Raw genomic sequence first — 24,552 nt, forward strand, 5'->3', positions numbered from 1 at the left:
AGCCTGGCTTGGGTAGAGAAGGTTCTGGGTTGAGGGTGGTGTCTAGTTCTCTCCACACTGCCACCTGCAGCACAGAATTCTAAATTGGAGCCCAACCTTCCTAATGGTATATTTGTCAAGGAAGGGAGATAACATACTTTAACAGTGTGCTAAGCTGATACAAAATTTTTCGATGTTTAGACATGGTATGTGGACCTGCTTTATACTATTTCATTTATATGAAAAGTCCAGATAGACAAATCCATACAGACAGTAAATACCATACATAGTAGTTAGAGGCTAGGGGAAGGTGGGTGAGGAGTCATAGTTCTGGTGACTTTGTACATCTCCGAAGTCTATATAGGTGCCTGTCTGTATGTGTCTCTACATATGAATGTTTGTGTGTATCAAACTGTATGTATATATCAGTGAATTAAGATTATGTAATCATTTCCTCTCTAAGTGATTGCAGGGCAGGACGGGGGTGTTGGGGAGAGACAGGCGCTGGAGCATCAGGATGCGAAAAGAATGTAAGAAATCACACCTGCCTCCTCTGACCTTGTGGTATATTTGAGTCTCCACAGGGCTAGTTACGCGCTCCTGTTCAGAGTGGTATGCAATGTAATTCTACTATGCCACAACTACCTATAAACGGGGAAAATCACTTCTGTAAATGTTAGTTCTTAGTCTGTTAGTTCTGAGGGTTATACCAGATGTCCTTTATTTTTTGTTTTGTTTTGTTTTGTTTTTAAGGAGGGCACAGCTCCCAGTGGCCTGTGCGGGGATCCAACCGGCAACCTTGGTGCTACCAGCACCGCGCTCTAACCAGCTGAGCTAACCGGCCACCCCTGGAGGTCCTTTCAAAGTCCCATCCAGCTGTAACATTGCACGAGTCGGTGATTTTAAACTACGCTTTCAGCCGTGTTAACTGGGCTGGGGAGTAAGATAAAGTCGTCCAATCAACACATATCACAGTACTTTATTGTGTGGGGGGTATATCAATGGAAATATGAAACTGTGTTTTGAGGAACTCCCGCCTCCGGACGTCAGCTCCCCCGGTTCAGCAGAAAATTTTTTTCTAACCTTCCGGTTAGAAAAGGATCGAGATCGGAGGATGGAGATCACGTGCCAGTCAGCGCCCGGGGGTTGCTATGGAGCCCAATTGCACTCCAAATCGGAAGTGGTCCTTGAAAATTACTTTCCCAGGACACTTGTATTATTAAAACAATGTCATTCTAATTCGCTTTTTCCTAAAGCAAATTCTTGCTATCAGCCCAGAAAGCTACGCTCTCCTCCCGAGAGGAACTTCTATTCCTGCAGTGGCGGCAGCGGAACGGAACCAAGGAGCAGAGTGCTCGGGTCTCCCACGGGCGCTTCTCTGGAACGGACCAGCCCCCTCCGGCGGGGTTGCCGTGGAGACGGAGCGAGCTGTGGATGCGGAGGAGCGCTGAGGCTGGGCCTTTACTACCTGACTGCCCAGGGGGCTCACAGGACCCACGCCAAGATGGTTAGTGGCTCTAAACAGTGAGGGAGACTTTTCAGTAGGTCCTGCGACTGGAGATTAGAAGTTCCAGGACACTACTGGGCAAACTCTAGGGTGTCAGCGGAGGATCTATCTCCCTGCCCTCCCCGTGTTCCCATGGGGGACCGGGATGCTACTGTAAATACCTCGAAGCTTTCTTCTCTCCTCCTCCATTTCCTCACACCTGAGCTGCGCGTGGGATGGAAAGCAGACCAAGGGAAGGCTGAGATGACAAGCTGCACGAAATCACCTCTTACCTCACTCTGATTGGAGAAGATAAAGAAGTTGGGAGTAGCAGTTCGGTTCAGCTCAAGTACAGGATGATGGCCCTTTTAGTAAAAAGCGTGTTACTGAAGGGCTATCCTGGGGTTCGTTGTTAAGGATTTGACTTGTAAACCCTGGAGCTGTCACTCTCAGTTTAAAACTGACCATCTGCTTTGGATCATACAGATGTCTGTTGTTTCTTTCACAGATGCTTTCAAGGGCCAAACCTGCTGTAGGCGGAGACTTACTGCACACTGACAAAAGAAAGAAGAAAGGTAGGAAGATTCCAAAACTAGAGGAGCTACTTTCACAAAGAGATTTCACTGGAGCTATTACCCTACTGGAGGTAATGTTCAAAGGAGGTTGCTTCTTAGGAGGTGAATACCAGAATATAGATGAATGTTTGGGTGAACTCTGGTTGCTGTGCTGTTGGAACAGGTGGGTGCATTCTGGGGCTTCCTGTAAATCTAGTCAGGCCGCAGACTCCAGATTCTAAGTTAATTATAAGTCTAATCAAAGATGAGCTAAAAAGACTTACTTCGTGAGGGACTTTAAAAAAAAATTTTTATTGGGGAATATTAGGGAACAGTGTGTTTTTTCCCAGGATCCATCAGCTCCAAGTAAAGTTGGTGTTTTCAATCCAGTTGTGGGGGGTGCAGCTCACTGGCCCAGGTGGGAATCGAACATTCCGGTGACCTGGGTGTTGTGAGCACTGCGCTGTAACTAACTGAGCCAACCGGCTGCCCGATCTTGAGGGACGTTTTTAATTATGTCTAGTATGGCTGATGGCGAATCCAATCGAAAAATATGGAGTGTCATTTCACGCAGTGTCAGTTCACACATTATTTATCCCAACTCGTGACCGATTTATGACTTATACCTATGATGTGTTTAAAATTTTGGTCAAACTTAAATCTACCATCATTCTTCATGCTTATTGTCAAAATAATATATCTTCAGAAAATATTTCAACCTCTATGGCGGTAGTTATCAACTTTTAATATGCATCAGAATCACCGGTGTGGTGCTTATTAAAGTGCATACTCCTGGGCTTCTGCCTTAGGGGTTCTGATTCTTTATGGAATCAGTCTTCAGTGGTGCTCAGGAACCTGCCTTTTAGGTGAGTGGCCTAAACGTTTCTTGTGTAGATGATGCAAAGACACTGCACTTTGAGAAACTCTTTGTGGGAAGCACCTGCTATAGCAGGATGAAGGCGGGGGGCGGGGGTGGGGTACACCAAAGAATGAGGAGTTGGGGTTTGACAGCCAGCCGGGTTATGTTGCACCACAATCATTTCTCCAAAGCACTACTCAGACATCTTACTCATAATCTATCAACAGTAATTGTTTTAATTCGCTTTATATATTTTTCTCAGTCTTCCATGGGTAGTCCTACTTCTCTTCTTAGTGCTCTGGTATTGAGCACATTGTTTAATTTTTTTGTATCAGCCTTCTCATCTTTAAAGTGGGGAGTTGAATGATTTGGAAGCTTATCCAAATCAGTTATAATCTGTGAGTAAATAGATGTGTGTACTAATGGGACAGGTTTGAAGTGTGAGGTTGAATGCAGTTTACTGCATGGAGGGTGAGAACATGGGCTTTGGAGTCAAACATTAAGTCCCTACCACCCACTTACTGGTTGTGTGGCCTTGAGTTTATTGCTTAATGTCTCCAACCTTCAGTTATTTGGGACTAAATATTTCACATAATTCTTATGTTCCTTACATATCACCCAGAATTGTTATGAAGATAGTGCTTAAGTACTTTTCTGGGGTGAGGTGTCAGTAAATACAGAAAAATAAATGTGAAATGTTTGAAAATATAAATTTCTGTAAGAATTGGAAGGTAACTGTGCTGAGTTCTATAGGTATAGGTTTAATTAAACTGGGTTGTGACTTGCTTATATTACTTGTGATTTTTTAATATTCATCAGTAACTTAATGAAGCAATTTTTAAAACAGAAGGCTTACTTTTAAAAGTTTTGCATGATTTCTTTTCATGAAATTTTAACCTGAAGTTCAAACGTAATGTTGGGGAACAAGAAGAGGATACTAATTTGTGGATTGGATACTGTGCTTTTCACCTGGGTGACTACAAGAGAGCTTTGAAGGTTAGTTTTTTAAAAAAATTATAACAGAAGGGCTCTGAAAATGTTATTAAGCTTTGTATTATAATAGTAGATGATCATAATAAAATTCAAACAATATAGAAGGGAACAAAGTAGAATGAAAAAAAACCCACCCTATCTGCTGTTCCCAATTCTACTTCTTTGTCAATGGAGGCAACCATTAGCTCTTTTTTGATGTGTTGTTTCAGAAATCTTCTATATATGTTCAAGTATATGTGTGTATATATTTATATATATACATCTATATATATATATATACATACCAGTATATATTTTGTTTATTTTTAGATATAAGCTAATGAGATAACATTAATATTTCGTAAGTAAGTCTTCAGGAGAGGGAAAATAATCCATTTGATAGAAAAATTTTCATGAGTCATTTCTCAAAAGAACTTAATTTTTATTTTGTTTTGTTATTTTTAGCCTCCAGGCCAGTGTAGCACCAGCTCTGTGAGATGGATAGATTATATTGTCTTTATATTTTTACAAGTATAGTTTTGGAAGTTGTTTTTCTTGGTCATTGTAAACCCTTCCTATCTAATGAACAACCTGTAGGATTATGAATGTAGATAAAATTATAAATGCCTCATGTCAAGCAATTTTTAATTCATAAATGAAATTGTTTAAACATTTCCCACATATTCTTACTCCCAAAATGTAATCTGAGGATATTTAAAAAGCCTGCATAACTAAAATGAAAGTTTCCAAGATCAGGAAATGAGGGTGTGAGATGAAGAACAAAATAAACAAAATCAGTGAAGGAAAAGGAAAATGTGAAAAGGACAGAATAGAGGCTGGTAGTATTTGTGAAAGATACAGAAGAAAGGAGAGTAACCCAACTGTAAGAAAAAGAAACAAAGGCATCTGGTAAAGACTGGTAAATAGTAAGAGTATATGGAAAGTGTCGTCGACAAAGTGAATTTCAGAAGGAGTCTTTGGCAGGAAAATAAATACCTTTTTAAAATGTAAAGCCAAATAAACAAAGCCAGAGATCAATTAGAATGAAAGCAAATTTGTAGTGTAGTAAGGTTATCAGATTTTAAGTTCACTGAACCTATGCATTTTTATAAGGTATCTTTTGCGTGTCTTTTTAAGTTAGCAAAAGTAAAATATTTTAGTCACTTTTCATTTCTGTAGTTTGTTAGCCCAAATCAGTGTTAAAAGGAGAAAAAAAACATATGTGTAATATTATATGGAACTAGCCCTGCATGGGTAGGATTGAGCTTTCACTTCGGTATTTAAGTATTCGGGTATAGAATCGTTGAGCGCGTAGGATTCCCCAAATAGGAACTTGCCAGTCTCAGTAAGAAGTCCTATTCCATAGTAGAAGGATGGTCCATCAATTGCTTTACTGCTAAAATGACATCACTGTTTAATATATATTTCAGGAATATGAAAGTGCGACAAAAGAGGAAAATTGCAATCCTGAAGTCTGGGTGAACCTAGCCTGTACCTACTTTTTTCTGGGAATGTATAAACAAGCGGAAGCTGCTGGATTTAAAGGTAAAATGGGCCCTTTTAATAGCTGGTATCCGTTACTAATAGGAAGTCATTTTGGAGATTTAAAAACTTAATATTTAACTCCTTTTTCTGTTGAGGATAAGGCAAGTGATATTACAAAGCTAAAGCATAGCTTTACGCATCGAATAATATTGGATTTGAGCAAATTTATGTTTAAAGGAAGAGTTTATCTCTGTGCTGCTCCCCCCACCCCACCCCAGCTCCGCAGAAGCTGCAGAGGAAAGGTACAAGAATGAGAGAAGAAAAAGGGCTAGATATCTTTCTTAGGCAACATCCTGGGAGCATATTCATGATATGCTAGGAGCTGACAGGAGTTGGGGGCCGTTCAGGTGCATGGATGTGGATTTCAGAGCTGCTTTTCGTGCTGCTGAGTGAGAAGTAATTTCAGGTTGAAGAATCCGTACTTCTTTACTTTTGTTTTCCTTCTCATGACAATCATCTTAGGAGAACTAGACTCAAATCTGCCAATAAGAGGAGGGCAAAGGGAAATATGGGAATAATTAGAGTATGAATCACATTAAATTCAAAGAAATATACAGAACGTAGGCAAGGGAATGTCTGTTAGGAAATTTGTTAAGGAAGAGTATATTTCAGGGTAGAATTTTTAGCGAAGTAACTGACATATACATATTTGGAAAGAATTCCTGCTCAAATTCATGGGAAATGTGGAACTCAAAGCCTTTCTTGATTTGTACCCAAATTGTTTCATATGTACTAATACAGTTTTTCCTAATTTAGTTAGAGGGGCCTTTAAGTTATTTTATCTCATGTTTCTAGACTTGATCTGTGCCTAGAACAGTGTTAGTCACATAGGTGACCAAGGTAGTTTTCTCTCTTTTCATATATATTTTCTCTTTTTCATACATTGACGTATGACTTTTTGCTGTAAAGAGACATCGGATTGGGTGTCCAGAACTAGGAAGATTCTCCCAGAGTGCAAAGGGGATTTGAACTTGAAAGGTGTTCACCTTTTTGCTTGGCTACTTGTTTGACTGTGGCAGAGAATCATGCTGGAAGATCTGTGGAGTAGAGGCTGGGCTAAGTTATTCAGAAACTATGGCAATATAGTAATTGTGGCAAAGGAGATTCCAGAAGGATTTGACAACGAAGACTGGGAAGCACAACTGAATGAGAGTGGGTTCCTACACGTATCGAGATGACCCTACCTGTGTATGCCCAGTCTTGGGTTCAGTGAACGACACAGTGGTGGGCTGTGTGTGTGGAGTGCTGTGCTGGGGGTCATCATAATCGAATCAGGTAGAACAAGTGGTGGGGAAGAACAGAACCGTGGAACATTTTTCTTCCGGTTCGTGATGCAGTTGCTGCTCCTGCAGTTGGAGACCAGCCTGGCATGGTATATACTACATAGCAGAGACATATCAGGAACAGGTAGGTAAGGGTTTGGGAAGATTCATAGGAGTCTCATCTCATTCCTGTGTGGGACTAAGTGCCACAGAAAAGTGAGTTCTTTAATAAGTAGCTTGGATTTTTTTTTCTTTTTCCAGCTCCAAAAAGCCGACTTCAAAACCGCCTCCTCTTTCACTTGGCTCACAAGGTATCTGCATTCTCATTTCACACTTGTTGTTTTTAATTTTTTTTTTTGCCTTCTTGTTACCAACCATGGTGAAAAATAATTAACTGTAAATTCTTGTTATGTCCATCTAGTGGACTGAAACATCATTATGAAATGTCTGTCTTGATGTGTAAAAATTCTTTTTTACATCTAGTCTGTGTTGTCATATTTGTATAGCTACACCAGCTGCTTGGGGGTTACTGTTTGCCTATTATATCTCTTTCCATCCTTTTACTTTCTACCTTTCTGTGTCCTTATATTTTAAAAGTCTCTCTTATAAACAGAATATAAAAATGATAAAGAGACGTAGGAAAACAGGAAAGGGCGAAAACACAAAGAAATAAATAGAAAAGAAAAAGAAGGTAAGAGGAAATGGGGGGTCGAGTAATTAATATGAGCTGTGACTTAAAGGCTTTCCATTGTCAAACCTGTGCCTCCAGAGGTTTTTTCCATTCTTTCTCTGAAGAAGAGACACAGGAGAAGAAAGCAAGAAGGTGAAGGGAAGCAGGGAGAACCTAGACATAAAATGTCTGAAGAAGGAGGAGTTAAAATCTCGATAACATCAGTGTTGATTTCTCTGGCTATTCTAATGTGAAGCTTTACATGTATTTCGCTTTCTCACAATTTTAGTTTAATGATGAGAAGAAGTTGATGAACTTTCATCAGAATCTTCAGGATATCACAGAAGATCAACTCAGTTTGGCTTCCATTCACTACATGCGATCTCACTACCAAGAAGCTATTGATATTTACAAGCGAATACTGCTAGATAACAGGTCTGTGTCCTCTTATGCCCACTCGAAATCTCATTGTGTTAGTTTCTTCTGTAACTAATGAGGACATAGTGTCCTTTTAATCTAAACCATGTATTCAAATCTGCTTAGCTAATAATCTGGTGAGGTCCATAACTTCTTATTGTCTAGGTCAAGGGTTAGCCACCTTTATTTAATTATCACCCTTCCAAGGAGCCTTTTTAGGCTTTTCTTTTTCCTAATTGTCCTCTCATGAAATTTTATCACAATAGATATACTGGATATCTGTTTATGTACTATATATGTATCTATGTTCTATACATAAAATGAGTAGTACCATTTCCCACCTCCTTACAAGAACCAATTTTTGGCCCTTTGGTGGTGATGTTGCGCCTATTGAAAAATGCATGGTCTAGATGTATCAATTTCAGTGTTATAGTTACATCGTGGGTAACTTGCTGACAAAATTAGAAACAAACAATTCTGAAAAATTAACATTCCAACTTTGTCACTGACCACAGTGGCCTCTCTCCCACGTTCCAAAGATATCTCACCCACCTCCCTTCTCCCTTCTTTTGCTTTACCTTCACAGTCTCCCACTCATTCCCACTTTCACTCATTGAGTCTACTTGACTAGCCTGTCCATCCTCTCTATGGTGTGTGCTTATTTACATCTGTGCTCAGTTACTGCATATGTTCATTTGTAAACATGAGCAGGTAGGAGCTGAATTTTTTCCCTTTCTTCTCTGGTGTCATCTTTTATTCTACTTATATCAAAACTCCCAATATGACAATACAAAAAGAAAATGATTGCACTGATTATATCTTGCCTTCTTTCTTCAAAAGACAAATTCATGTCCTATTTGCCATGCTGTTCATTTGAGCCATTAAAAAAGTCTTTGTGGTTTGACAACATTTCTGTGAAGTAGACTTAAAACTGTTAACCTTAATTCTTCCATCTCCCAGGGAGTACCTTGCCCTCAATGTTTATGTGGCCCTATGTTACTACAAGCTGGATTATTATGATGTGTCTCAAGAAGTTCTGGCTGTCTACCTCCAGCAAATTCCTGATAGTACCATCGCACTCAATCTTAAGGCCTGTAATCATTTTCGCCTTTACAACGGCAAAGCAGCTGAGGTAGTGATAGAAATTTATTTTTAACTTTCTTAATTCTAGTTTGAATTACCCTGTACTTCCTGGATTTTTCATGAAACTATTACCTATAACTTTTGATTAATAATACCCCTTTGTTATAGCCAGTGTACTTCAGTAAGAACCGAAGGATATAAGTATTTACACTTAACAGACAGTCTAAAAAGAATGTCGACTTCTGAATTCTCTGTGTGTGCCTAATATATTATGGATGATCTTTACCTAGATGCCTTAACTCACATACATTAAAACCAAACATTTCCACTTCTTCCTCTAAAGTATGTTTGAGGCTTTGTGATTCGATGTGAGCAGTGCGTAGGTCACGTCGGAACCTAGGATATCCTTCACTCCTCCACGCCCATCTAATCATTCACCAGTTCCTATCAGTTCTGTGTCCTGGATATCTTTCCACCCCCTTTCTCCTTTGCACTGCTCTAGTCCTCATCTCTTATTTCCGTTCTTTCCCTGCCTCTAGTCTTGTCCTCACTAGTCTGGCCACTGAATTTGTCCCGTACACCTTTCTCCTACCACCATAGCTGTGCAGACACCATTCTCACTCCCTGAAATGTCTTTCTCTGCTTGGTACACATTAGTGTCTCTGCTCAGGTTACCCCAAGAAGCATAGTGATAGATATTTTATAAATACATAGAAATTAGCTAATTACAGGCACTGTGCAGAACACTTTATATTCACTGTTTAGTTTTCCTGATAATCCTATGGATAAATTCTATTATTGCTCTTTTTATGGGAAACTGAGAGCATACAGGAGTCCATACAATATGACCCCTTTTTTATTTAAGATTTTATATATATACATATATATATACACGCATACACACATATAGATATAGATATAAATAGATATAGAGAGAGCATATTCTATACTATACAAATTCAGATAAATATGTGTATGTATACGTACACACACACATATATATACACACGCACACACACACAGATATATACTTTATATATAGATGTATATACTTTATACAGAGATGGTTTTTAGGTTAACCCTATAGGGGGCCATGTTTGGAAATTAGTTCCTTGGCCATTACTTTAGTTGATGTCAGAAGTCACCAAAATTTAAATGTAAAATTTCTCTATGTGTCAAAGTTTAAAAATTCTACTCCTGCCCAAAAAACAGTTCCAGATGGCATCCTGTCACCCCAGAGGAGGAGGAGGAAAGAAAGAAACTGAAGCTAGCAAATGAACTATATCACAGCAAAATGTATTGTGAAAACTAAATAGTAAGGAGCCCTATTAACACGCTTCATGCTGACAGAGATTCAACTCCTGAGTGAAACAGTGTTTAGTCGTTGGTGGGAGACAGGGCAGGGTGGAGAGCACATGGCTTTAGCATAAGCGCAGGTTCACGTTTAATGGCTTATGTTGAGAAAGGTGGTCAGTTGTGGCAAAAGAAATGCCCACCAATTAAATTGCTCAGTATACAATCGAACAGCCCATTTATATATTATATACAATACATTGTTGTGTATATTCATTTCAACTAAAAAGTCCCTTGGGTCTGCCTAATTGGCTAGTTTCCTGCATCAGCGGTTTAATAGTAAACTGGGTTTGTAATTTGATCTCTTTGAAGTTTTCGTCCTTGGTAAGAACAAATAAAGAATATATATTCTTGCCTTTGTACTTTGAGTTACTCTTGGGGACTTTGCCAATTTTGGTATAAGGTCCAGTCTCTGAAATGTTTATATTTTATCTGCACATGTTCTTTCCATGGTCTGGGATGAGTAGCATGGCTAATCAGTATTCTGTAGGTCTAGTGCTATCCAAGTCAGATCCTCAAACTGCTCCTCCTCCCCAAAAAGCATGCTTTCTCATTTGAAATTGTGTCAGTGCAGTTTACGCATTGATTTTATGATGTACTCCAGCAGTAGATAACTATGTGAGATGTACCCTAAGAAACTCTTTTGTTGGGTAGCAATGGGATGTAGTTTGTGTTTACTTATGATAATTTTATTAAAGCACATACAATCAGGCGTTCCTCTAGTAACTTGTATAATGGGTTCTGTACTATATGGTTCATTCTTTCCACAAACACCAATGGCATTCTGTAATAATATGTAATGATTGATTAATTCTTAATGTGCTTTGAATAACTTGCCCAACAAGTGGCAAATTCAGGTCTCAAACCCTGGTCTGGCTGAGTGCAAAATCCTCTATTCTATTCTGTTTTTTGTCTTTTCCTGCTCTCAATTTCATACTGCCTTAATTGCTGCAGCTTTATAATAAATTCTCACAAGGTTCAGCTAGCTAATATACTATTTAAGATATTTGCATCAATACAAATCAATTTGATTAGTCTACAGTTTCATTTTTTTATTGGTACAGGTCCCGTCAGGTCTGGGTACAAAGGTTATACTGGCCTCATTAAGTGAATGGAGAGGGTACCATATGTTACAATTTTCTGGAAACGTTTATACAGGCATACCTGGGGATGTTGTGGGTTCGGTTCCAGATCAGTTTATACTGCAATTAAGCATGTATCACTGTAAAGCTTATATCACAATAAAGCATGTCACATGAATTTTTTGGTTTTCCAGTGCATATGAAAGTTATGTTTATGCTACACTGTAGTCTGTTTAGTGTGTAGTAACATCATCTGAACTTTCAGCGAGTCATAATTTGTTTGCTGGTGGAGGGTCTTGCCTTGAAGTTGATGGCTACTGACTGATCAGGTGGTCGGTGCTGAAGGTTGAACGGCTGTGGCAGTTTCTTGGCTAACTAGAGACATAGCTTTTGGCCTATCTTGATCTTCGACAGGCCTTCTTCGCTAAGCTTAATCATTTCTAGCTTTTAATAACCTGTCTATTTTCATTTGTTTTTAGTGGGAACACTGATTGGAATCACCTAAGCCAGGGGGTCTCAAAGTGTCATCTGGGACTCCATTTCATGGGGTCTATGAGGCAGGCCCGGCACTAGTATGAGGCAAGCAAGCTGCCTGGGTGCACAATTGAAGGGTGTGCACTTGTACCGCTGAGCAGATGTGAATGAGTGCTGCTTTAAATGCTGTGCCCTAGGCACCTTGCTTGCCTCACCCTTAGTTCCTACCGGCCCTGCCTGAGATTGAAACGATCCTCATAATATAAAAGATTGTGTCTTTTCACTTTCATTTTCTCAAGTGTGCAATGAAGTTTTCCAGAGACAACATGATTTCGAAATAGATCAACTGCAGTTTCAGATATACCTATCTTGCTGTCTGCTGCTAAGCCAGACATTAAAGAGACTTGCAAAAATGTGAAAACAGTACCACTCTCTTCCCACAAAATTTTTGTCTTGGCAAATACAGCTATTTAAAAAAATAAAACATGTTATGTTAGTGTATAGTAGGGTCTTTTTTGTTTTGATTGAATACTTAAAATTTTCTGTTTTAGTTTCTAACACCATAAATATTGATGGCTTTAACCCACATAAACAAAAGCTCTTTGGTTTTCTTAATAATTGTTAAGATTATCAAAGGAATCCTGAGATTTAAAAGTTTGAAAACTGCGGATCGAGCCAAATATTACTCAACATTTTGGACCGGCTGCTGTGATCAAGAGAAGAGATTAATGAAAGGATTGCTGAGTAAACGTGCACTCCCATCTGAGAGCAGGGAGAACAAGCTGGTAGTAATGAGAACAATCGAGAACTTAATTATTTTATCCAGAAAAGCTCAACTACCCACTGATGAAAGTAGAAAAAGGAAGAGGGGAGGATTACTCAAAATTATAGATTGGCAAGGTAGGAATAGCAGAAAGCTGAGGAAGGTAACTGAGTCTAGGGTGTTAGTGAAAACACTGGAAAGGACCATGTGTTTTAAGGGGAGGAGAATACAGACAGATCTAATAGGTGTAATATTAATAAATAACAATAGAGGGCAGAAGGCATTTTAATTGAGTTATGTATATAAACGGCAATTGAGCAGGAAGGTGGTCCTATGAGAATTCAGGATATAGGTGGAATGGTTTGATTTAAGAATCAACTTCAGTTGTCAAAAGTTTAGCTCCCTTATTATCTTTGGCCCTTAAACAAAGACTAATTCTAGGAGTCTTTAGACTAGGGTTCACCAGTTTCAAGCTTGCTGCTTACTTGCTGTAAGTTTCAAGTCACTTGACTTTTATAAGCCTCAATATTCTCAATGTAAAATGAGGATAATGATAATTACATTGACTATTTCATAGAGTCCTGGGGAACAAATGAAATAGCCTGTTAAATTCTTTGTAAACTATAACTCATTGTGCAAATATGTGGTGAAAAAACTACACACTTATCATTTTCATAAGCCGTTCCTTTTTCAATTTCAGGCAGAACTGAAAAGCTTGATGGACAGTGCCTCTTCTTCCTTTGAATTTGCTAAAGAACTCATCAGACACAATCTGGTAAATAATAGTTTCCCATCTTGACTGACTTGAGTCCTGCCCTATTTGGTACATCTCAGCAGTTAGAAAGACGAATGAAGGGAAATATCTCAGCAAATATTTCTCTACTGTAGGGGAACTCCTCCTTGCTCCTGAGGAGAGACACCGAGTTTAAAATATCAGGTCCTTTTATCAAAGAAATCCTTTGGAGGATATTGGGAGGACAGTGGTACTTATGTCGGGGAGGAAAAGTAATTTTGCTTCATCCTTTCTAAATTCTTCTGGCTGGTCTAATAATCAAATTGACATGAGACAGATTAAAAGAGAAAATAACCAAATTTATTACCTGTATACATACAAGGGCCTCAAGAATACGGGTCCTGAGGACGAATCTGGCAGTTGAGGTTTACAAGCCATCTTGAGCTAAGGAGAAAAGGGAATGGTGGTTTGGACTTCAAAGGGGAGGCGAGCGATTCACAGGTAGGTGAGAAGGAGCAAACGTTTGGTAACCAATTCTAGCAGGGCCACCCAGAAACAATGGGACAGTGAGGGGAGTCTCCCAAATAGCCTGCAATGTTCCTCCCTGTCTGCTGCACTTAGGTCACATAAAAATACAGTTAATCTATGATGATATTAATAGCTCCCTTCCTGGAGCAGGTTTTTCTATCTAAATTCCATTAGCCAGGTAAGGGGGAGGTAAAAGGCTCTTCTTGAGTCTTTTGTTTCTTAAAAGTAACTGGCGTAAAATAATGAAAATTCCCAAAAAGGCATATTTGGGATGGCAAACTCTGTTCCCCCTCATACATAAAAACATTTAGAAAGAAGTGCAAGGCAGTGCAGAGCCAAGTGTTTGGTTTGTTGACAAAGACAAAGGAGTGTATCATTTTGGGTTAGAATAAATGGGAAGCATTTTCTGGTGAAGGTAAAAGTTGAGCTCATCTTTGAAGGATGGCTGAGTTTAGAACTGGGATGACACGTGTGAACGGTTGTGAGCAGATTAAGCTTACTAGACAGACAGTTTGTATTGGGCATAGAGTAAAGCGCAGTTGTACTTAGTGAAATAGTAAAGGGGTCGTGAGGTTTGGGGCTGGGTTCTGATGGCCTTTGCTAAAAAATCCAGGCTCGGATTCAATGTGATTCTGTTGACCATGCAATATGCTGGATGCAGAGCAGCTTTCAACTCGGACACCTGGGGACAGGGGCCAAATGTATGTAATACTGCTGAGTTTCAGATTCCTCGTCCAAAAATGGCACTAATAATACATACTTTTCTTTCTGGTTTCTCTGTTTCTTTCTTTAGCACCGGTTCTCCCAGTATGCATGTTAAAAACCATAGTTGTTTTAGGCCCTGTCCCCTGCCTTTATTTCTGATATCTGCTCACTCATTTAATCATATTAATCTTTTCTTGGCAATGTCTTATATTTATTCTATTCCTTCTCTAATTCAGGCCTCCTTCACAGATACTGTTTTCTTTGGATAGTTTCTATCATGCGCTTCTGCTGCTAATCTTTTGATTTCTCATCTAGTTTATAAATTAAAGCCAGATGAATTTTTGTGGAGACTGACGTGTTAGAGATAGTAGTCTGTATATTAAGCTTCGAGAGAGATCAAAACTGGAAAATAGGTTTAGTTTTCATAAGAGAGGTGGTTGCCAAAGTCCTGACAACTAAATGCAGAGGAAAGAATTAAACACAGGGAAAAAATATGGTTCCAAGAGAGCATCTGTATTTACGGGGCTGGCAGAAGGTATATAAGCAAATAAGACAAGAAAAAGCAGGCAAGAAAGAGCACCTAGGTAATGTAATGTTATTTACAACTTCACATTTTAATCACCTGGGAGGTTTTTAAAAATAATGATGCATGGAGTCCACCCCACACCCCCAAGAGATTTTTATTTAATGGTGGGGCTGGGGCCCAGCTCTCAATATGTTCCTCAAAAGCTTCCCCGGAGGATGTAATATACAGCCAGAGTAAAGAACCACTCTATGTATAAATGACGGGGAGAAGCATATCAGCTAGTACATAGATATTATCCTTGGAGAGTGGGATTAAAGAGAGAAGTGAGCATATGGAAACGTTCCTTTTTGCTTCTATAATACTGTATGTAAGGGGTTTTTGCCAATGAACACCTATTACTTTTAAAGTTTAAAACAAAACCTGAAAAATATTGAACAATATAAATAGTTCTTATGAGCATCAACTTTTGCAGTTAGACTTGAGGTCAAAATCAAGCTATGTACTAGCTTTGTAACTTTGAGTAAGTCACTTAATCTTGCTGAGTCTGTGTTCTCATATATAAAATAGGGGAAATTACAGTACCTGCCTTATGTTCCTGTGAGGATTAAATGCGGTGTGGGAGTCCATAATGTGCCACCCTGGTATGCAGTTTATTTGGAGCTAAAAACAAAGCCCAATGAACTCAGAGCTTTTTACCTCCCCCTTACCTGCCTAAAGAGATGCAGATAGAAAAACCTGCTTCAGAAGGGAACCTGCATATTCACCTTAGCACATATGAATTAAGTGTGGTAGACAGGGAGGGCCCAAACAAAAGTCTGTTTGCTAGACTCCCCTTTGTGTCCCATTGTTTCTGGGTGGCTCTGCAAGCATTTGTTTACCAAATGTTTGCTTTTCCTCAACTACCTGTGAATTGCCTACCCCTTCTTAGTGCAAAATGATATATATGCCTCATGTCTTTAGAATTGTCATGCTTATGTGAATTCCCATGCACACCTATTAAAATTTGATTTTCTCCTATTAATCTGCTGTATGTTATTTGAATTATTTGACAAACCAGAATAACTGAAAGGATAAGGGGAAAGTTTTTCCTTTTCCTACGGAGGTAATCTGTGGGAAGTGCCTCCCACAGTACTTAGCAGACTGTAAGCATGTAGTAAATACTGCCACTGTTGACATGCTGTGGCCATCACGGTCAAACCTGCAGACAAATCACAGAGCAAGAGGACCTAAAAGTCCATTGAATTTGGCTAAAGGGGTTAATTTGTGACTTGCAAGAATAAATTTTACTGGTGTTCTCAGAACAGAATCCAGTTTTCTGGGAGGTTAAGGATGAGAAAAACGTTGAAGCAGGAAGCCACACACTTTTGAAGTAGGAAGCCACACATTTTTGAAGTGTGGCATGGAAAGAAAGGAGAGAGATAGGGCGCTACCCAGAGGGAACAATGGCATTAAGTGGAAGAGTTTTCGAGAGAGCAAACCCTTGTGTATGTTTAAAGTTGAGAAGTAGAACCAGGGCTAATGATGATAGAATGATTAATTAATGGAGGAACAAGGTCCAGATGAAGTTAGAATTCATGAGTTCAAGAAGACAGGTGAAAGAATTCATCTTGGCCAAAGCAGGGAACATCTCAGATAGGAAGGAACCAAAAAAGATGACCAAATAGATATTCTGAGGTAGAAAAAAGCGATCAGGTATTTCATGCCTAACGGTCTTGATTTCTACGTATTTACTTAAGAAACAGCTTGCGATGTGGCCGATACTGTGCTAGGCTCTGGGAACACAAGAGTGCACAAAACTGTCCTTTCACAGATAGTGTTTTTGTTTTAGCTCTTCTCTATAACATTTATTATCATATGACAACATACTTACATGTTTGCTTTCTGAAGGTCTCTCCCCACTTGAATGTAGCCTGTATAGAGAGACGGGAGTGACTTGTTCCCACTGTAACCCCAGTGCTTATTACAATACCAGGCATATGGTAGGTGCTAGTCAATATTTACTGAATTAATTAAATGAAATGTTCCCTACTATGTGCTGCACATTTAGCCCACTTTAACTCGTTTAGTCTTCATAATAACCCTGAAAGGTAGACATTCCTAATGCCATTTAGAGATGACGAAACAAGCTCAGAAAGGTTATATAAATTCCTTCACGGGGGTTTTGATGTAGACTATCTGTCTAGAAAAGAGTTTCATTAATTATTGAGTAGTTTAAGAGTTTTCTGCAGTTTTTACGTCTATTTTCTTACACTTACTATAATTTAGATAATGGCTTTTTTTCAATGATGTCAGGGTCATGTGTATATAGAGAGCTTCAAAAATATATTCATCCTTTCAAAGAAAGGATTGCTGACTGTATTAATTACAGTTTTGGGGGCCGGGACTGCGTGGTAAATGTAGAGTTCCTTGTCAATATGGAGTTTATATGCATGTAAGTATAATAGATAAACAGATAAAAATACATGAAATGATAAGTGTTATGAGTGAAAATAAAGGAAGGTAAAGGTATAAACACTGATAGTGGAGGTAGGTTTTAGATAGGGTAAAAAAATGAAATATATAAATAGAAGGATCAAAGTCAAAGGGTAGGGAAAGGAAGAGAGACGGTAAGAAGCACAGACAATAGTTAGGCAATAATACATTCAGTGAATGATAAGAGTTCTCAGGAGTTCAGTGATTCCCAGAGCTATTTTAGTTGGATGTCATGTACCCAGTTATACGTGGCAGCTCCAGAAGCATTTCCACCAGTAAATGTATTTGTACGTATTGCCATGATAACTCAATTTCTCTGTCTCGAGGTTGTTTTCCGAGGAGGTGAAGGGGCTTTGCAGGTTTTGCCTCCCCTGGTTGATGTCATTCCGGAAGCCAGGCTAAACTTAGTGATTTACTACCTTCGTCAAGGTAAGAAAACTTTGTCTTGTTCTTGTTCATAGTGATTTACTTTAGACTATTTAATCTCTCATTGAACTATTTGCTTAACTTCTAAAATCCATAATACTTCCCAACAATATATTCGCAACAGGTTCATAGGACAAGGCAAATTCACTGGTGCTTATTTGTTGTGCCTTGACTCTTTAGCCGCTCTTTCTTCCTCTGTTGCTTCTGACCTTCTCCCTTATTCTGTTTTTCTATTTTCTGCTTGTTTTTCTCTCCTTTGTTCTCTACCATTCTGTTTCAGTGTTTCCCTTGTTTTTCCTTCTCCTCCCTTGGAGGTCCTTCTTTTTCTAGTGTTCCCCTATGTAGAGTGTCTATCCCTATCTTCGCAAGTCTTTTTTTGTTTTATTACGAACTGACGAACTGTTTTTTTCTTTGCTCTAATTGTCTGCCTTTCTGTTTCTTTGTACCCCTGGTTTCTTATGAGAAATGTTATGATTCAAAGAGAATTATGATATTTCTTGCCCCTAGGTAAGCATAACATTGCTGGACACAGGCCTAAAGCAGTCTTTCATCTAACAGTGACGAGTACAGGGTAGTGGCATCCACGCGTCGGTGGTAGCCCTCTGTCATGGACCTCGCACTAGCAGTGTGGGCCTTGTAGGTGCGTGGTCGGAACCAACCGGACAACATATTCTGAGGAAAATGTGTTCATTAGCGTAAGAACATGAACTTGCAAACAGTTCTCTCTATGTAAGCACAAACAAATATATGCACAAAGAAATATACTTTGGGGCAAGAATTCAAAGAACATCTTACATATTTTGTAAATTAGTTTTTATTATAAACATTTTCAAACATACACAAAAGTAGCTAGTATGAACACCCAAAATGAACACCCAAATATTCATCGCAGATTCACCAGTTTTCAAGATACTGACAATCTTTTTTCATCTGTCCTCTCTCTCCCTTTTTCGTTGCTGAAATGTTTTTTTGTTGTTGTTGTGGCTGAGAGCCCACTGGCCCATGTGGGAATCGAACCGGCAGCCTTCGGAGTTAGGAGCATGGAGCTCTAACTGCCTGCGCCACCGGGCCGGCCCCACTGAAATGTTTTTATTTATTTATTTATTTATTTATTTATTAAATTTATTGGGGTGACAATTGTTAGTAAATTTACATAGATTTCAGGTGTACAATTCTGTATTACATCATCTATAAATCCCATTGTGTGTTCACCACCCAGAGTCAGTTCTCCTTCCATCACCATATATTTGATCCCCTTTACCCTCATCACCCCCCCCCCCGCTGAAATGTTTTAAAGCAAATCCCAGACTTCATGTCATTTTACTCCTATGTACTTTGTATCTCTTTTTAAAAAATGGTTGTTTTTCTTAGATAACTATAATACCACTGGTATATAATACCCAGTCCATATTCTTAGCTTGAACATTTTTTTAGGTACTTCATGGTTTAATATGGGTTTCCTAAGGATATTTGGTTATCTTTAGGATAACTACTCAACATTGAACTTGATAGAATGTTAGAAGACCGATAAAATGGATCATATATCTCATGAATGTTTGAGTACTGAAGGATCGTACGTTTTTGGGGGCCGTTTCAGAAGAGTTTGCTGAAATACAGACTAGTACAGCTACTTATTTCTTATATTTCAGATGATGTGCACGAAGCCTATAACTTAATTAAGGATGTGGAACCCACTACTCCTCAGGTAATTGAGAATGTGTTATCTTTTACTAACCAAGTTCTATTGAAAATGGAACTTTAGAACAGTAACTGGAAGGCATATTAGAGAAGATTCTTGCTTGTGGAATCCCAGGAAGGTCCATATATGTTGATCTAGAAATACTATGTGAGATTTTTGATTAAAGAATGAATGTTCTGGTCTTTTAAAATTATTACTATTTTAAAATTTATTGGGATAACATTGGTTAATACAATTATATATGTTTCAAGTGTACAATTCTATAATAACACATCTATATATTTCATTGCATGTTTACCACCCAAAGTCAAATCTCCTTCTGTCACCATGTATTGGACCCCCTTTACCTGCTACTACCTTCCCTTCTACCCACTTAACCTCTGGTAACCACTAAACTGTTGTCTATGGTCTGTGAGTGTTTGTTCGTCTTATTTGTTTGTTGCTTTTAGTTTTATATCCAACGTATAAGTGAAGTTATATGGTTCTCGACTTTTTCTGCCTGACTTAACTTCACTTGGCATGATAATCTCAGACCCATCCATGTTGTTGCAAATGGCAATATTTCATCTTTTCTTATGGCTGAGTAATATTTCATTGTATAAATGTACCTGATCTTCTTTATCCAATCATCTATCTAAGTAGATCAATCAACAGTAAGGAAATTGAATCAGTCATCCAAAACCTTCCCAAAAGCAAAAGTCCAGGACCAGGTGGCTTCACTAGTGAATTCTACCAAACATTCAAAGATAATTTAAATTATCCTTCTCAAACTGTAAATTGTCCTTCTCAAAATCTTCCAATAAATTGAAGAGGCAATACTTCCACACTCATTTTATGAGTCCTACATTGCCCTGATACCAAAATCTGGTAAGGATAACACAAAAAAAGAAAACTACAGACCAATATCTCTGATGAATATAGATGCAGATATCCAAAACAAAATACTAGGAAATCAAACATAACATTAAACAGATTATAATCACAATCAAGTGGGGTTCATTCCAGGAGCACAAGGATAGTTCATCATACGCAAATTGATCAATGTGGTACATAAACAAAATAAAGGATAAAAATCATGTGATCATATCAATAGATGCAGAAAAAGCATTTGACAAGATACAACATCCATTTATGATTAAAACATTTAATAAAATGGGTATGGAAGGAAAATACGTCAGCATAATAAAGGCCATGTACAACAAATCTTCAACTAATATTATACTTAATGGTGAAAAACTGAAAGCTTTTCCTATAAGATCAAGAACAAGACAAGAATGTCCCCTCTTACCACTGTTAGCATAGTATTGGAAGTCCTAGCCAGAGCAATCAGGCAAGAGAAGGAAATAAAAGGCATCTGAATTGGGAATGAAGTTAAATTGTCCCTTTTTGCAGATGACATGATTCTTTATATAGAAAACCCTAGAGACTCCACCAAAAAGCTATTAGAAATAATAAACATACAGTAAAGTTGCAGGATACAAAAATCAATGTACAAAAATTCATTGCATTCCTATATACTAGCAATGAAATTTCAGAAAAAGAAAAAAAATCCCTTTTGCAATTTCAACAACAACAACAAAATACCTTGAAATAAACTTAAGGATGTGAATGTTCTGGTCTTTCTGATATTTTTGAACTCCCTTATATGTGATCATTTTATCAAAAGGGTGGAGGTTTGGAAATACTGAAATCTATTAGGTTGGTGCAAAAGTAATTGCGGTTTTCGCAATTGTTTTTAACCTTTTAAACCGCAGTGACATTTGCACCAACCTAAAAGAATTCTGATGAAAGCAACGATGAGATAGAGACACTTCTCTCACTAGTATAACTGTCTGTAACTGGTCTTTCTCTCCCACTAGATTGTTAAGCTCCTTGCAGTCAGTCAGGATTTGCGTCTGCATTGTATCCCCAATGCTGTGTACACTAAGCACACAGTAATCATTCTACTTATTGGATGAAACACTAATTGAAAAATGTTTCCAGACCGCATGAAGGCTAAACAGGTGTATTTCTCAAGTGTATTAAAAGCTTTAGCATCTTCTGCTATTCTCTTCATGCACCTTCTTAAATAAAAATAGCACCCACATAAAAATTGATAAAGCTAAGGAGGGAATCTGTTATGTTAAAGACTAGAACTAAGTCAAAAAGGGATAAAAGTGAGTCCTTAGCACCCCAAAAGAGAATACCTTACAAATGGAAACCAGAGGACACTTTTTTTGAAGAAAGGATCACTAACAAAGGGTGATTATTATATCATTGGAATGGGAAAATAATATATATGATGTCACAGAGAATGGCAGTGGTTGATAAGGTGATAAAAATGGTCAACATAAACATTTCATGGTTAATTTCTTTTCCATTGAATTGAAATAAAACAAAACTCCTGGAAGTTTTCACTGCGTTATTTCTGCTTAAGGTTGAGAATTTACAAAGATAGTTAAGTTCTGTTATATGGACACTTACCTACTGGAAACCAAATGAAAGTTTCCTAATTCTTTAATTCAAACCAGGAATAGAACAGAGAAAAATCACACTAGGTAGCTTTTGATAATATATATAAAGTATTGAGTAGATGCAAATAATTGACTTGAAAGATATCTCTTAGCTCCACATTCCTTTTCAATCAGTGTTATTCCCTATTTCCAGGAGTATATCCTCAAAGGAGTGGTCAATGCAGCCCTTGGCCAGGAAACGGGTTCTGTGAGTATGAAATCTCTGGTAATCTATAGTCTGCAAGGTTACAGTGTATGGAAACAATCAAAACAAATGTCAGAGTTCAACCAGCAGTAAGCTTACAAATAGGCTCTTTGGCAATTTCTCATTTCTCCGTATCCCCCAGTCCAGATTCCATTGTACAAAGTATATTAAAGACAATAAAAAGCTTTAATGCTAAAAATCTCCCAGTTTTCAGGTGTTTATATCTAATAACAACAACAAATCATTGCACAACTTCATTCTTATTTTCAATTACTTCTTTTTTTTTTAAAGACTCCGAGTAGTCAGGGCAATCTTTTTTTTTTTTTAACTTTTATTTATTTAGGTGTGTTTTTCCAGGACCCATCAGCTCCAAGTCAAGTAGTTAATTCAATCTAGTTGTGGAGGGCACAGCTCACAGTGGCCCATGTGGGGATCAAACCAGCAACCTTGTTGTCAAAAGCACCATGCTCTAACCAACTGACCTAACCGGCCAGCCACCCCAGTGACTTCTTTTTTTAACATCGTACATCTCTGAGCTATAATTTTGGTACCTGCAAACTGGGGATAATTGGTTCTCTGGAAAAGCTCTTTATACACACCAAAACACTGTCTAAAATTAAACTGAAAAAAAATAAAATAAAAAAATAAACTGTTATTCATCTAAATATTATTTATCTAATATTCTAAAAAGAATAAGAATACTTTTATTTAGAATTCTAATATTCTAAATATGAATATTAAGTTCTTTTTGAAACAAAGTGGATATAAATAGATCTTATCTCCATATCACTTCACAGTGTTTCACATAGCAGATAGGTAGAAAAGAGTTGTTGAATAAATGAATTTAATAAATACCCATTGTTATAACCATAGCTCCTACCACATGGTCCGTTATGTGGTAAAAAAGCCATAAATATTTGCTGAGTGATTAATGAAGGTACTCTTAGGATAGAATTTCGGAATGGATTTTGTTTTTCTTCTTTTTGATCTGGCCCAGAGTAGGTTTTAATTCAGTTTCAGGTTATCATTTTCTAGTTGCTTATGCTAATTAGAATTAATATTGGTTTGGGGAGGACTTTAAACAAGGCTATATGTTAAATCCTGACAAATATGGTAAAACCATAAAGTATAATACAAATAAAATATTTTCAGTTCATTCTTCTATATCAGCTGTGCTTTGTTTTTCAGAGGGATCATGTAAAAATTGCCCAGCAGTTCTTCCAGTTGGTGGGAGGATCAGCTAGTGAATGTGGTATGTCTGAAATCTGTACTTGTGAGCATGACTCAAAATTGGAGCTGGTTGTATATTGACTGGTGACGTTTGGTTCTGTGTCCAGGGTACGTCTGTTAGGTTTCCCGTTATAAAATGGGAAGTCAGACACAGGAGAGAAAATTGGAATTAGCTCTTGTCAATATCTCAGCTAAAGTGGGATGAGGAATATAGAAATAGAGGAGAATGAATGTATTCTTTAGTTCATGAGCATTTTAAACATTTGATTCTGTTTTTGATTTGAAACATTAACTTTTTTTGATTTTTCAAGAGCTCTATAAAGATAATATTAGAGCATTTGTCATGTTGTAGATATTTTTCCCAATGGGTCATTTGACTTTTATTTACCTATCGTATTTTTTCCTATATAAAAACATTTAAATCTTATTTAATAAAGTTTATCCTTTCAAAAATGATTTCTTACATGGATATCAAGTTTATTAGACAATAGTACATTCTTACACCCGTGGCTATATAATATTCACCTATCTTTCCCCCAAGTAGTTTTGTGGCTTCATTTCTATTAAAGTATTGATTTCATCAGTCAAGACTCGGTGTCAGATTTGAGGAAGGGCTATAAAAATGGCTGATAGTTAGCCGTTAGGAACTGACGTGGCTGTCTGTACCAGTTGTCTGTGCCACATCTATTCTGATGAACAGTGTTCATGCTGAACTGGTTGTTAAGTATTTTTTTGTCACCCCTGTGACGAAACATTCTTTCAGAACATTTGTTGAGTAACATTTCCTTTCCCCCATTTCATTCATTCATACAGTCTAGTGGGACAGACTAAAAACTTAATAAATAGACTATATAGCATATCTGTGATGAGTGCTATGGGGAAAAGATTGAACAGCGCAAGGAGGATTGGAAGTGCCAGTGGCAGAGTGGGGGTTGTACTATTCGTCTGCCGCCTCAAATAGGAATGTGACATCAGACAAAAGGTTGGGTCGGGATCTGGATCAGATGGTTCCGTGGCAAATTATTTCCCCATTTGAC

The 24,552-nt window shown here is 37.9% G+C and overlaps 1 protein-coding gene across 6 annotated transcripts in view; it reads left to right on the forward strand.

Annotated features, from left to right (window-relative positions):
• Positions 1–1,378: 1,378 nt before the first annotated feature.
• IFT56 (intraflagellar transport 56) overlaps positions 1,379–24,552 on the forward strand; it is a gene marked incomplete at its 3' end in the record, with an annotated part of 30,718 nt that continues 7,544 nt past the window's right edge. The window contains exons 1-12 of one of the 6 annotated variants that reach the window (XM_081038021.1): positions 1,379–1,486; positions 1,974–2,111; positions 3,782–3,874; positions 5,281–5,395; positions 6,919–6,968; positions 7,617–7,762; positions 8,705–8,876; positions 13,200–13,274; positions 17,790–17,892; positions 19,539–19,594; positions 22,235–22,288; positions 23,474–23,482. In XM_081038021.1, the coding sequence (XP_080894147.1) occupies positions 1,484–1,486; positions 1,974–2,111; positions 3,782–3,874; positions 5,281–5,395; positions 6,919–6,968; positions 7,617–7,762; positions 8,705–8,876; positions 13,200–13,274; positions 17,790–17,892; positions 19,539–19,594; positions 22,235–22,288; positions 23,474–23,482 (1,014 nt within the window). In that variant the 5' untranslated portion in view covers positions 1,379–1,483. Of the gene's footprint in view, positions 1,870–1,973; positions 2,112–3,781; positions 3,875–5,280; positions 5,396–6,918; positions 6,969–7,616; positions 7,763–8,704; positions 8,877–13,199; positions 13,299–17,789; positions 17,893–19,538; positions 19,595–22,234; positions 22,910–23,473; positions 23,483–24,552 lie in introns of those variants that run through there. The other 5 variants (XM_081038020.1, XM_081038024.1, XM_081038023.1 and 2 more) reach the window with 5 other exon arrangements.

The sequence above is a fragment of the Rhinolophus hipposideros genome, assembly GCF_964194185.1.
Source record: "Rhinolophus hipposideros genome assembly, chromosome: 25".
Lineage (NCBI taxonomy): Eukaryota > Metazoa > Chordata > Mammalia > Chiroptera > Rhinolophidae > Rhinolophus > Rhinolophus hipposideros.